The sequence below is a fragment of the Dermacentor variabilis genome, chromosome 1 (assembly GCF_050947875.1).
Source record: "Dermacentor variabilis isolate Ectoservices chromosome 1, ASM5094787v1, whole genome shotgun sequence".
NCBI lineage: Eukaryota > Metazoa > Arthropoda > Arachnida > Ixodida > Ixodidae > Dermacentor > Dermacentor variabilis.
In genome coordinates this window covers 222,461,074-222,474,756 of record NC_134568.1, presented here as the reverse complement: position 1 = coordinate 222,474,756, position 13,683 = coordinate 222,461,074, and the positions used below count along the sequence as shown (strand labels likewise).

The 13,683-nt window shown below is 41.4% G+C and overlaps 2 protein-coding genes across 7 annotated transcripts in view; one reads left to right on the top strand and one right to left on the bottom strand.

Annotated features, from left to right (window-relative positions):
• The window catches only part of LOC142557642 (solute carrier family 66 member 2), a 47,103-nt gene extending 40,751 nt beyond the window's left edge, over window positions 1–6,352 (bottom strand). For 2 of the 6 annotated variants that reach the window (XM_075669629.1, XM_075669673.1), the window contains exons 1-3: window positions 6,225–6,352; window positions 4,119–4,208; window positions 783–1,056 (exon numbers count right to left, since the gene is read on the bottom strand). In XM_075669629.1, the coding sequence (XP_075525744.1) occupies window positions 783–1,056; window positions 4,119–4,149 (305 nt within the window). In that variant the 5' untranslated portion in view covers window positions 4,150–4,208; window positions 6,225–6,352. Of the gene's footprint in view, window positions 1–782; window positions 1,057–4,118; window positions 4,209–4,805; window positions 5,126–6,224 lie in introns of those variants that run through there. The other 4 variants (XM_075669647.1, XM_075669639.1, XM_075669655.1 and 1 more) reach the window with 4 other exon arrangements.
• Window positions 6,353–6,701: 349 nt separating this feature from the next.
• LOC142557638 (uncharacterized) overlaps window positions 6,702–13,683 on the top strand; it is a 65,772-nt gene continuing 58,790 nt past the window's right edge. The window contains exons 1-2 of the mRNA XM_075669618.1: window positions 6,702–7,223; window positions 8,057–8,274. Of these exons, the coding sequence (XP_075525733.1) occupies window positions 7,208–7,223; window positions 8,057–8,274 (234 nt within the window). The 5' untranslated portion in view covers window positions 6,702–7,207. The remainder of the gene's footprint in view (window positions 7,224–8,056; window positions 8,275–13,683) is intronic.

Sequence of the window (13,683 nt, the reverse complement as noted above, 5' to 3'; positions counted from 1 at the left end):
ACTAACATGTCTATGTTTTGCAGACATGGTTTGCAAAAGTCAGTGCCACTTGCTTGCATGTTAATTTTTTTTTGACAGACACAACAATGTTTATCGTATAGACTCGTGTAGGGGCCGCACTTTTTTTCACAATTATCGTGAGGTGCGGCCCTTACACGGGACCAAACCTTTTCGTCAAAACGGTGGCGGCACAGCCTTGACTCGTGTGTGCCCGGGCTCCCTGGATTTACCACTGCATCAGAGGTCAATGCGCAGCTCTAGCCATTTAGTAATGGCGTGCAGAAGCACGCAGCAAGTGAAAATTTGCCGATGCGCGTGTGCAGCATCGGGGTACCAAACACAATTGCTTCTCCATTGAAATATTTTTTTACAAATTTCGCACTGTAACACATATCTTGGAGTACCTTCAAGGAATGAAAAATAAGAAGAAAGAGGAGCTTAGGCTTGTCTAATGTCTTTACTATAGTGCAAGAACAAAAAAAAATTTTTTTTGATAGACCGCTTATTTTTGCAGTAGTCTTAAAAAAATAGTCAAAAAGATAATCAAACACAGCTGACAAGGAATAGGAGATAAACAGTTAGCGAAAGCATATAGCTACATTGATAGATATGAAAAAAAAAAATTTGTGCTCAGATGGCTTGCAGAGACATACCCTGTGCCAAAACAGAACTCAAAGACTTTGTGATGGTGACATTTTTTTAGAGCAATGCATTATAGCTAGCTGACATTCAAAACATACAAAATGTCTCAACAAGACATGCTCAACTGGAACAATGCTCACCAAAAGAGTATCCTTAACGTGTTGGCCACCAGCAATGCGAAGCAGACCCAAGTTGAAAAGCCATCTGCATTTCTGGTCTTCTTGATCTCTCGGTATTGTGGAATGTAAGGAACAACTCCACCAAAAATTATGGCTGCCGATGCACCCCATGAGAGCCATTGGCTCATTGAAGCCATGAACACAGTCTCATTCAGAGACTGCACGGCCCCAAACAGGCCAGCAAAGGTTACACTTGTCATGTTTTTCTGGCTTGAAGCTTGGCCTGCAAGAGCAGCTGAAAGTCAGCAACAGCCTCAGTAAATACCCCATCTTTCTGTGCTTCACCGTGACATATATAATGCAACCATAAATTCTCAAAACATACAGTGGACACTAAAACAAACCTCTTTTGTATGTGTGTTCAGGTGCAGTGTGTGATAAGCAAAACCTAATGAACATATAAATAATAATCGTTAACAACTACAAAAATCTATGGTGCATAACAACTTCAAGGGTCCCAGAGAACTGGAAGAATGCAAACATTATACTAATCCACAAAGAGGGAGACACTAAAGAATTGAAAAATTATAGGCCCATTAGCTTACTCCTAGTATTATATAAAATATTCATCAAGATAATTTCCAATAGAATAAGGGCGACACTGCACTTTAGTCAACCAAGGGAACAGGCTGGCTTCAGGAAGGGATACTCTGCAATGGATCACATCCATCTCATCAATCACGTAATCGAGAAATCTGCAGAGTATAATCAGCCTCTCTATATGGCTTTCATAGATTACGAAAAGGCATTTGATTCAGTAGAGATACCAGCAGTCATAAAGGCATTACATAATCAAGGAGTACAGGCCGCTTACGTCAATATCTTCGAAAATATCTACAGAGGTTTCATAGCTACCTTAATTCTCCACAAGAAAAGTAGGAACATACCTAAAGAAAGGGGTCAAAGAAGGAGACACAATCTTTCCAATGCTATTCACTGTGTGCTTGGAAGAAGTATTCAAGCTATTAAACTGGGAAAGCTTAGGAGTAAGGATCAACGGCGAATATCTCAGCAACCTTTGGTTTGCAGATGACATTGTCCTGTTTAGCAACACTGGAGACGAGTTAACACAAATGATTGAGGACCTTAACAGAGACAGTGTAAGAGTGGGGTTGAAGATTAATATGCAGAAGACAAAAATAATGATCAATAGCCTGGCAAGGGAACAAGGATGGCAAGGATCGCCAGTCAGCCTCTAGAGTCTATGACAGAGTATGTTTACCTAGGTCAATTACTCACAGCGAACCCTGATCATGAAAAGGAAATTCACAGAAGAATAAAAAGGGGTTGGAGCGCATACAGCAGACATTGTCAGCTCCTGACTGGAAGCTTACCATTACCATTGAAAAGGAAGGTGTACAATCTGCATTTTACTGGTGCTGACATATGGGGCAGAAACTTCGAGACTGACAAAGAAGCTTAAGAACAAGTTAAGGACCATGTAAAGAGCAATGGAACGAAGAACGCTAGGCCTAACATTAAGAGACAGAAAGAGAGCCATTTGGATCAGAGGGCAAACGGGTATAGCAGATATCCTAATTGGCATTAAGAGAAAAAAATGGAGCTGGGCAGGTCATGTAATGTGTAGGTTAGATAACCAGTGTACCATTAGGGTTACAGAATCGGTGCCAAGAGAAGGGAAGTGCAGTCGAGCACCGAGGACAGCAGAAGACTAGGTGGGGCAATGAAATTAGGAAATTTGCGGGCGCTAGTTGGAATCGGTTGGCACAGGACAGGGATAATTGGCAATCGCAAGGAGAGGCCTTCGTCCTGCAGTGGACATAAAATAGGCTGATGATGATGATCCATTTCCTTCACTCTCATTTTCCTAGACCTTTTAAATATTTCAGCAGAAGTATACACTATGAAAATATAAGATGCCATTATGACACAAGTGATTTCTAGGACACACTTTTCTGTTTCAGCATATTTCAACAATTCTTTTATGTAATGGTGCGTCAGTATATGACCTGCTAATAACTTAACAGTATGGTGTTAGCAAAACAACATAATGGTGTCATATACTGTCATGGTAAGTACAAGCAAGGCAAACTGCTCAAAGCCTGGACATGCATCTAATATTTTCCTCCACAAGTGTCATGATCTTCTCTGTCACTTGCAGCAATGCTAAATATATAGAAGCACTAAACATATGAGCTGAAAGCATATATGGCAAAACTAAACAAAGTGACAAGGATTCACACTACACAACCCTTTATGTGGTACATAGTAAAAAGTACAGAGGATTGCATACACTATGCTCAGTTTGTTACAAGGTTTATCATAAGTGTTGTGATTGCCCACACCTAGCTTAGTCAAGTACCGCGTACTGCAGACCAGAAAGTCATCACATAAGTTACATGCACATCTGCTCCAGCCCGCAACGCCCCAACAGCTGATGAGCACAGGAGGTATTCTGCAAGAGTCCACCTAGTAGACCCGTCCATTTTGTCTGCTGTTGATGTTCTGATTGACTGGGCTGGGCTGCACATCTGCAGCAGTGAGGTGCCACAGCCAATCAACACTTCAGCAGCAGATGAAATGGACATGTCCACTATGTGGACTCTTACAGAATACCTGCCCTGGTCAAACAGATCTACCGTTTGAGTTTTTCACCTGCACCTAGGAGTGAGCAAATAGTAATTAAATATCCCTCTTACAATGTTGTCATCAAATTGAATAACTTTATAAACATTTTTACGACAATGTACAGACTGAATCATAGTCATGGTCAAGCAGATACTTGGGACTACACCTGCAACATCTAGTGGCTGCTACATGGTTCGAGATCAGTTGGGAAAGAGTGCTAAGCTTGCATACATACATACACACACACACACACACACACACACACACACACACACACACACACACACACACACACACACACACACACACACACACACACACACACACACACACACACACACACACATACATACATACATACATACTTTATTTCAGCAGCTCACAACTTATTACACATATTGTGCCCGCATAAGCGCAAGTCGCTTGTGGGCGGGTCATGGCAGACATGAGGTGCTAGCTCGCTGCTAGCAAAAGAAGTACGACGTATATGTTACATATCGCAACAGCTTGAAGAGAACACTGAAAAGGAATATTTTACTGCGTTAGTAGCGTGAGAAAAAAAAATTAATTTGAAAAATAAAATTTCCCTCTATTTCTTTGGGAAAAGGTAAAGAAACACATAAATAAAAAAGATCACAATCGTTTTGTTTACAAGACAATAGTGCAAATAATGATAGGAACTGTTTAAAAAAACATAGCACACAATACCTGTCAAGTATGTTGAGGATGAAGTAACCATGCTTTAATTTGTTGTGTGGCTTCTTTTTGGGAATGCTGTTGAATTATTTCTTTCGGCCACTGGTTAAAATAAAAAGGAACGTAATATTCTCGACACTTTTTACCATAGTTCGTATATATACGCGGTAACTGATAAAGGTATGTTTTTCTTAGCGTTTTAGGTTTACTCTGTATTATCTTGTGGCGATTCGAGAAAATATTACGAAGAAGTATCACTTGTACAAACAGATCCAAAAAGGACTCAACACCAGCAATATTACTTCTTACGTCATTGAACAATCATAAGCGGTACCATACAGTATGCTCGCAGCTATCTTATGCAATAGCTTATCCACTCGATCTACTTTCGTTTCTGAGCAGGAACCAAAAACTGAAATACCATATCTGAGCACAGAATGGCCTAGAGCCTTAAAAGCTAACCTTCGCAACTTAACAGGCGTGTTAAATTTAAGCGTGTATAACTGCATGTGCAACCTTACTGAAGCACGTATCATGTTATCTTTTCGTGAATAGAACTAGGAAGAGAATCATTACTGAGCCATTTCAACTGCTTGCCACCAACATAGTTTAACCTATACAGCATTATTGAACTGATTTTTTTTTTTCTTTTGCTGTAAGCAGTTATAACCTTTTCTGCATGAATGAGTATTCACTGACCTGCCTCTTCCCATAATCTGAACTTTCTGCAGGAATGAAGCACACTTCTTTAGTGCTGCAGGGCTTTTGCACTTGCATCAGATTGTGTTCTCAGCATTGCCAACATGTCTGAAGCCAGTAGCAAACAATATGACAACAGTGTCCTGTGCATTGATGCTTCAAGCCAAAGTGGCAGCTTCTACCAAGTAAGAGTTTTGGGGAACACATGCAGTAGTTACTTTCATTTGTAATCTGCTACAGACGAACTCTCTTTTGTTTTCGCTTTGTTTTTTAGGCCCTACTACACCAACGTGAGACATATGGAAAGTATTCGGAACTTTCAATGTCAGCTATTCAACTGAAAGACCAAACAGGAAAATGCTCAATATGTTGTCAAAAAGTTATGAATATTTGCACACGTCTATACTTGCAATATTTTGCCCATTTTGTTACGCTGCAAGCACTGTGTGAGGCACTCATGCAGTAACACATAATACGAGAACAGGCTACACACATGATCAACAGCACTTAATTTTTGTTTGAAATATATTTATCAGCCTCCAACATGATCGTTATCACTGATGTGGACGTAGGCTACATGTTCCTAAGTGGCCGGGTCTGTCTGTTTATACACAGAGAGTATACATTAAATACCAGAGAGCCAACGAAACAAAAATGCAACCTGCAAGTCACAAGATCACAGGCATCCTCGAGAACATTTATTGCAAGTCACGTAAATAGCCTTACCTAACACATGCGACGTTCATGTTAAACGTCATATGTCAGGCAGACCTTTGCAAGCTAGCTACAGGCATCCAAGCGTGCGCTTAGGGTTTACCGTTATTGATAACACAGTCCAGTGCTTCACGCACTGTATTTGCGTTTGACCTGAACGAAATAGCAAACGCTGTCTTAAGAAAATGTGGCAGTGTCGCCCATAAGATGACTAAGCTCTATATGTTACGTGCCTCAGAGCTATAGCAGACGGCGGGGCCAAGCACAACTTGTGAAACAAACCCCCGTACTACCGATCACATAAAGAGTTTGGATCGATAACTTTTGTTTTACAGAAAAAAGGCACGACGTAAGCACACACAAAAAAAAAAATCCTAACTGTACCATGACTTGATTACCCATGGAAAATTTCCCGTTATACGACCGAGAGTTTCCTTTTACAATTCATGAGCTATTAAAACAGTTATATGCGGTCAACAAGAGTGCGTATGCTTGTGCATGCGCTCTACCAGAGCGTCTGATTACTGGTCTGAAACCACGCTTCGCGTTTCAATAACTTCCAACAGCTGTTAGAATGGTTATAAACACGACCGACACGTCGGACGGGACTGATACGGGCACACAGAGACAACTGCTGCGTGTGAAGGCAATAAAACCTATGGCTACGTAACGTCGTTCGATATGGTGCACGCTTGTCCTACTTACATTTGACAATTGACTCCACTGCACTGATGTCATTGCTGACTAGGCGGGCAATACAGAGTTCCCGACACTCCGGTTGACTTTTCGCCGCGCTTCCGTCTTTCGCTTCGGAAATGGACGACGTACTGTTTCGACGGTTAATATAAACGTCTGCTAATTTTCACGTCGTGGCCAGCTGACCTGGCGTGGCATGGTGGCTTACACGTGTCATGGAAGGAGCTAGCGAACAAAATTAATCCGGAGCCCTCCGTTACGCCGTCCCTCATAGCTCACTGTATAGCGATCACGATCTCCTCTATCCGGCACGCATAAGTTCGTGCGGCCATAAAGGAGGCTATACTGCGGCTGGTGCGTGCTTTCTAGTTCACTGTACTAAAGTGACAGAGTGCGGATTTCCGAAACCAAAACCGCGCGTCCAGCAGAGCCGCAAGCGCGCAAGCCTGCATGCGCTGAGAGATCACGTGATATGGATGGTTTGTAGCAAACTATGGTTGTAGGCACTCGGGCACTGTGTAGGCGCCGTGGTTGCAGTCTGTTGTATGCGTGTGTCTACCCACCTGTGGAGGAGCGTGGAGCCCGTGATTGTCATCCTGGCTACTTGGCTTGCTTCTATCTGCCTCGGTCCGCTTGCTACGTTGCAGTCCATCCAACGATAGTGCAGGGAAAGTTGATTGGGCGTAGTGTGAGACCAGCGAAAGACGAGCGAAGTGTCTAGCAGCGACGTTGCTGTGTAGACCTTTCGTCAAGCTTGCAGTTCAAGCTCTTTGCAGATGAAGATATGCCTTTAGTACCGCACGTCGCTTCTACAGATGGAGTCTGCCGACGAAAATATGATGCAGCCTGTTACTTTGGTGTTGCCCTGCCCACATCAAAAACCGGGAGTTTTAATTGTCAGTCACCGAGACATAAAAGCGCGGCAATACGTTGATACTTCTCTGAAGCAACATGATTGTCAGATCATTGCATTGAAGCTGCGCTGAAACAACATGATTGACACATCAGGTAAATAAGCTTGACAGGATCACGAACTCATCGTCGCTATTCACATTCGTACTCCGTTATCCCTGCATTCCAGGGGACACATTTTATGTTACAGGAGTTATGCTATGCGCTTATGTTAGTACAGGTATTCAGTGATTTGATAGCGATTATGCTATACCTCTGTAGTAACATTCTAGTAGGGCCTGTCTAGCTACACGAAGAAAAAGTCAAGGTGTATTAGTAATACTTCTGTCGTTGATTTAGCTCAAAGTGCACTGCAGCTTCCCATCAAATATTTCTCTAGATTGAGAAGATGATTATCTCATCCATCACTTAGAGCTGCTATTGCCATGTTGACTCAATGTAGATGTGACGTTTATTCTGTACTGTGCACGTGCATGATGCATTAATGTAGTTATGTCAAGGTAGAAGATTCTGTTGACCAATTTGCTATAACTGGCTTTGTAGATTTTGTATACATTGCTTTTCATTACTTGCATTTCCGTGCGTATGTATTCGATACGTGCTTTCATTCTAAAAGAAATAAACCCAATGGCAAGTAAGCACTGTCCTCTTCTGTTTCATTGTCGTAGTTTCATTGTCTGTCTTATTGTAATACCTTACCACATAGCCCAAGTGCGCATGCTGCTTGACATTGTTGTCACATGAAAGATTTGCTGAAAAGCTTTACAAACCGAGCTATACTCACATTTCAAGGCAGCAGATTCTGTTTACTTTTTGTGCAATCTGTGTGCTGCAAGTGTATAGTACACATAAACAGGGCATATAGGAATGCCTTGCTGCATGAAATGACTAGTGTGGCATTGTTTTTAACTGGATGATTATGCTTGCAGGAGCAGGACTTGTCACCATGCCATTGACATCAGGAGACTCTGGTGATGTCCACATATGTGGCAAGTGCCATGCCAGCTTCTCAAACATTGAGAGCTTTCTGGCACACAGGCAACAGGAAGAAGTGTCCCAAAATGCTGAACCTGTGTTTCCTCAGACCTACCATCACACCTCATCAAGCAATGTGACAAAAAACTTGGGCCAGTTCCACTCTAACCTGGTAAAAGTGCATTGCAGTTCTTTGGTGCATTATTGAGCAATTCCCATGTATACCTCTGCCATCTATTGTCGCACAAGAGCAAAGACGGAAGGAGTTGGATGTGCACGATTGTGTTTGATGTGATGCTGGTTATGACCTGCTTATTTCCACTAGCCATGCTATTGATAGTTCAGAGCAGTTTCCATACTGGTGGCATGTTACATCCGCATTCATCTTGCTTGTTTCTGGCTTGACTAGAAATTTCAACATTCCAAGGGAAACTTTACATGTGAGTTCATACAGGTGATGAGCAGAAAAAAGAAATGACATCTATATATATTCAGCTCACGTAATAGCCTACTAAGCAGCATTTCTGTTGTCATACACAGCCAGATACAGCTATTGCAATGGTGTCTGCATATAAGTTGCCACTGAAGCTGGATGAGTACTTGACATTCTGCTGTGATCCATTTATTTGTTGTAAACCAGTTCTGCAGAAGATTGCAAGATGGCTGAAGGTTCACGAAAGGAAAAGTTCTTATCCACCCAACTGTATGTAGCATGAAGCTACAAAGGAAACCCATATGGTTTTCTCAGAAAAAAAGCTTCGCAGCTCAAGAAAAATTTGTCCTGGTCTGGGGTTCAAACCAGGGGCTAATGCCTTCTTGGGGCAGTCTCTCTGCCATCTGAATAAACCAGGAGGCTAGCAGATCACAGAGCGAGGCTCAATTAATCAACAACTTGAAGTGCAGGGACACATTTTATTTGTTCCCCGAAGGAAATTGACAACTGATTTATTAAGATTCCCTTTCTTGCCATATAATAGCTAATTCATAGTACATAAACCCACGTTTACATTGGAAAGGGTCAAAAAATTTTAAACAGACTTTTTCTGTCTGAGAACTCTCATACTGGTTTATGGATATTGACAACACTAATGACCACAAGCAGTAACGGTAACACACTGCAGAAACTGAGAAGGGGGAAATGAATGGTGCTTTGGCACACATACACAAAAATAATTGTCAAACTACAGTTGCAGCCTCTGCAAAAGCCTGCAGCATGTAACAGGCTTCTACAGTGTCACTTCTCATTTTGTGTAACTTTCTGTGCTGATTTCAATATATTATCATTAAAGAAGCAACATGCTTATTAGTTTCAAGCATTTCATCTGCATCGTAATTTCAGTGTGTGGTCAAATGATATATCATTCCCTTTAAGGGGATGGATGCTACTGTAGATTTTCACATGTTATGAAATTAATGGTTTCCATATTGTTTCTTTACTGCTGCATGGGAAAAGTTTTAAGCTAAAATGTACAGCCACTGATCTCCACACCGAGTAAAAAACGAGCAGGTTGAAATGAAGAGCTGTTCCCGGTGTCATTATAGCATGAATACAATTCTCATCTTTTTGCTAAGAGACATGCCCCGCAACCTCACGAGAAAGAATGTGACTGTTTTGGCATTACAATGGGTCATCTGTGAGCTGCCCAAATAAGCTTAAAGTTCTGCGTTGATTTGAGTAGAGCATGCAGAGGTGACCTTGCCAATTGTTCATGCTGTTGTTCACACGCACCACAAGGGTACTAGAAGTTCCTGGCAGATAGCGCAGCGTTAGGGTGAAGGAGGCAGTGGGCTACAGGGTGGGGCATGGGTAGAAAACAAGATCACATGTCAGAGTGGAATGTAGTGTGTGGCAATAGTCCCCTTCCTGTCCTAGCGTCTGCCCTCTCCTTAACAACTGTTGATAGCGCAGTACGATCATATGAAGCCAACAGAAAAGCGTGTGAAAAATCAACACTTTTTTTTTAAATTGAAATGTTGAGCTAATTAAAGAGAATAACTAAAATGGTAATAATCTTGTTATTCTTAATAAAAGAAAAGGGGAACCAAAATGGAAGAAAGGAAGTTTAGATTTGCACTTGTTTTGAGGTGTGAAGCAAGCTTCCACTGTGAGACAATTACTCATCTAAAATTGGTGCTTGTAGCTAACAAAATGCACAGTTTACCTTACTAAGGTCACATTGTTCGCATGATTATGACAGAGAATAAAAGGTGGTACACCCACTGGAAATTGTTGCCGGTATCCTGCTTCACCCAAGCAGTAAATTTCTAAGGAAGCGCATATCAGCAACCAAGGCATAGTTCAGCTTTTGAACTATCAGTTGCTGCCAGTGTGGCATTTGTTGCCATTCAGATTCACATTTTGCCCATGAAAAGCCTGCAGTAATTAGATTCAGACGAGAAATGTTTGTTAGATAGATGGTCTGGTTCTGAAGCGAGTGCAATTTTTCTTCCTGTTTATCTTCATTTCATGGGCCTAAGATAAGCATTTGACTAAAATGAATCAACAAACCATGAACTAAAACTTCACCTATGTTTATCTTCATTTCATGGGCCTAAGAAAAGCATTTGACTAAAATGTATCAGGCCATGAACTAAAACTTCACCTATGATAATTTTGGTCTGTATGGCATTCAGGCAAGCCTGTTAAATGGCCAGGCTTCTGAAAGTGCTGTTTCATTGCTATATTTCAATAATTGAAACACTGGTGGAAAAAGAGTGTAAAACGCACAACTATATGAAGTCAACAACAATAAAGCTAAGGAAAGTAATGGGGAAATAAACATTTACCTTTTAAAAACTGTAAAGTTAATTACAGGTGAGTGCTATATTCACAATGATCTTCATATTTTTATTGAAATAATAGAGGAATGAAAGTGGAAGACAATTATTAGATTGTGATTACGATGATATGAGCATACCCTTTAAGATGGAGTTGTGGTACATCTGCTTCTTTTCATTTAAAATAGTATAATGTTTGCATCATTGTGTGTTCTCCTTTCCTTTGCACCATCAATCTCCCAGCCATCTGTTACTAGTCTGCAGCACAGCTCCATTTACATTTCCCCTGCTATCCTTAAAATCAAAGGCCGCGGGCGGGGCAACTACATATGGATTTATTGCTGGATAGATATTGTGATATTTAAATGAAGCATGCTCAAATGTTTCTGTACCTTTTCCCCAAACTCTGCTTGAATCATTGTCCTTGGAATATTTTTGCCCCTGACTTCGCATTCTTGGACACCCTGATCTGGCTTCAAACAGTTGGGCACTGCCCTTTGAATTATCATATAATATCTCCTTTCTTATTCACTCTTTGCCTTTTGATACAGTTCCATATCTGGCTTCCCTTCATAATACGTATTCAGTATATTGCCCTGCATTTCTTACTGTTTCTTAAACATAGTCTTCTTGGTTCCTGCCTACAACATTTCGATAATACTTAGTGGTTGCTTTTGTTTGTTTTTTTTTCACTGAGAATCAACATTCTTTCTGCACCTTTTTTTAATTTGCTTCCATCAATTGTGTATAGAGGGTATCAATTGTGTATAGAGGTATAGAGGACCTTGGGGCCATCTTCTGCATATTCTAGTCATGTAGTAATGTTTTGATAAACTCAAATAAACTTGAAGCAGACTTTGGCCACCATGTATTTTTGTCATATTATTCAGTCATTCCTCGAAACAGATATTGCTCTGAGCTGCGGAACTTTGATGGATGCTCATCCCGTGTCGCCTTGTATTGCTTCACTTGTGATTTTTCCATGTCACCCAATGCTAAGCTCCCTATGCCCTTCGATTTATCTCGAGACCTGACTACACTTCAGATTTTAAGCTTAGAGTTACCAAATGTAAGCCTGACAACCAGTACCCCTTTATGCACACCTCATACTATATACTTCATACTTGTTATACCTCCATAGCAATGTTTCATTACGGCTGCATTTTTTTTTTTTTTTTGCCTTTTGATATGATTACATGCTCATGTTTTTCCGTGTATCTGTTTCCTTCTTTAAACAACGCTCATAAGCATAGATCGGCAAGCTCACCTATGAGTCGACTCACTCAGACTGACCTGTGAGTCTGAGTGAGCCCGGCTGAGTAGAATTTTGGCAAGACTGAGTCTGAATGTGGCCCTAAGCAGAAAGTATAGTTTAATCTTTCCATCCCCTTTTCCCTTCCCCAAGTGCAGGGTAGCCAACCGGGCTCAGTCCTGGTTAACCTCGCTGCCTTTCATTTATCCTTTTCCTCTCTCTCTTTCTTGGGAGTGAGTCTTGAGTGACTTCCGTTTATTTGCCAACCTAAAATAAGGAACATTGCTAAAGACACTGTGACGACAGCAACACCGATGCAGTGCGCCATGTACATTGCATGAGTGCATAAAAATAGAAAAGATGAAGCACAGGGATATGCAGCCATCGTTCGCATTGTCGTCCAGCTCCGTGCTGCACCTGCAACACCCCTCCCCTACCTGCCGACCCTCCTGTACTTTGTTCTGTACTTTGTTCTGTACACGTGCCATGCGGTGTCAGTTTTACACTCGTCCTTATTACCCATGATATCGAGCAGAGTTGTCACTTGGTGGCCACTGGCTGAACCACAGATAGTGTGGATTGTGCCATGCATTGTCTGTTGCACTACATGGCAAACTTGCTCATGAGTCAACTCGTTCAGACTCAGATTGGCCCGTGATTCTGAGTGAGCCCGGCTGAGTAGAATGTTGGTGAATCTGAGGTCAAGTGATCCTTGAACAAAAAATAACTATTGTGAGTGAGTCTGAGTGAGTTCAGTATTTTTTGACGACCTATGCTCATAAGTATTTGTATTCACCTACCCTCGGTATGTCACTTTCCTGTATTGTAGCCAACTGGTCAGTTGTTCCATTAGACACCACGATGTCTGCTTTTTTCATTTTAATTGAAAACCTAGAGCTTCACCCTCCTATCCACAAATTTCTGCCAAAAGCTGAATATCTCCCTAACTGTCCAGTAACAAAAAATGGCATTGTGAACATTAAACTCATTGAACATTGTACTGCTACACCACTACACCATCTCATTTGCTGTATGAAAGATCATGTAACTTACCTGCCTCTGGCTTCCTTTCCAGGCTTATCATTTGTATCATAAAGAGACAATGGTGATAACAAGCAACCCTGGCAGACACCCTTCTGAATACCTACTGTTGCCTCATTACTGTTGTCTTTCCCATGAAATGTATGCTTTCAGTGTATTTTCTTCAGTAACCCCATTTTGCCTTCACCCAAGCATTCATCTCTATGGATTTTCCACAAAATCTCTCTCTTTACGTTCCATGAACCAATAATACACAGAAAGGCTACATATAATGGCTTGTTCACATCCTTGGCTATTTCTGTATACTGTAGGATTACAAACATGTTATTGCTTTTGCTGCTGGTTGAAGCCGAACCCGCAGCCTCTGCATGATGCATTCAGTGCTGTACCAACTAAGGTTACAGCAGCAGTTGTCCCTCTTGTCACTTTTTCAGATATTTATGTTCATGTATGTGTAACGTAACCCTGAAAGTGTTATCCAACACCGCTCGCAGCCTTGGTGGTGGGTGT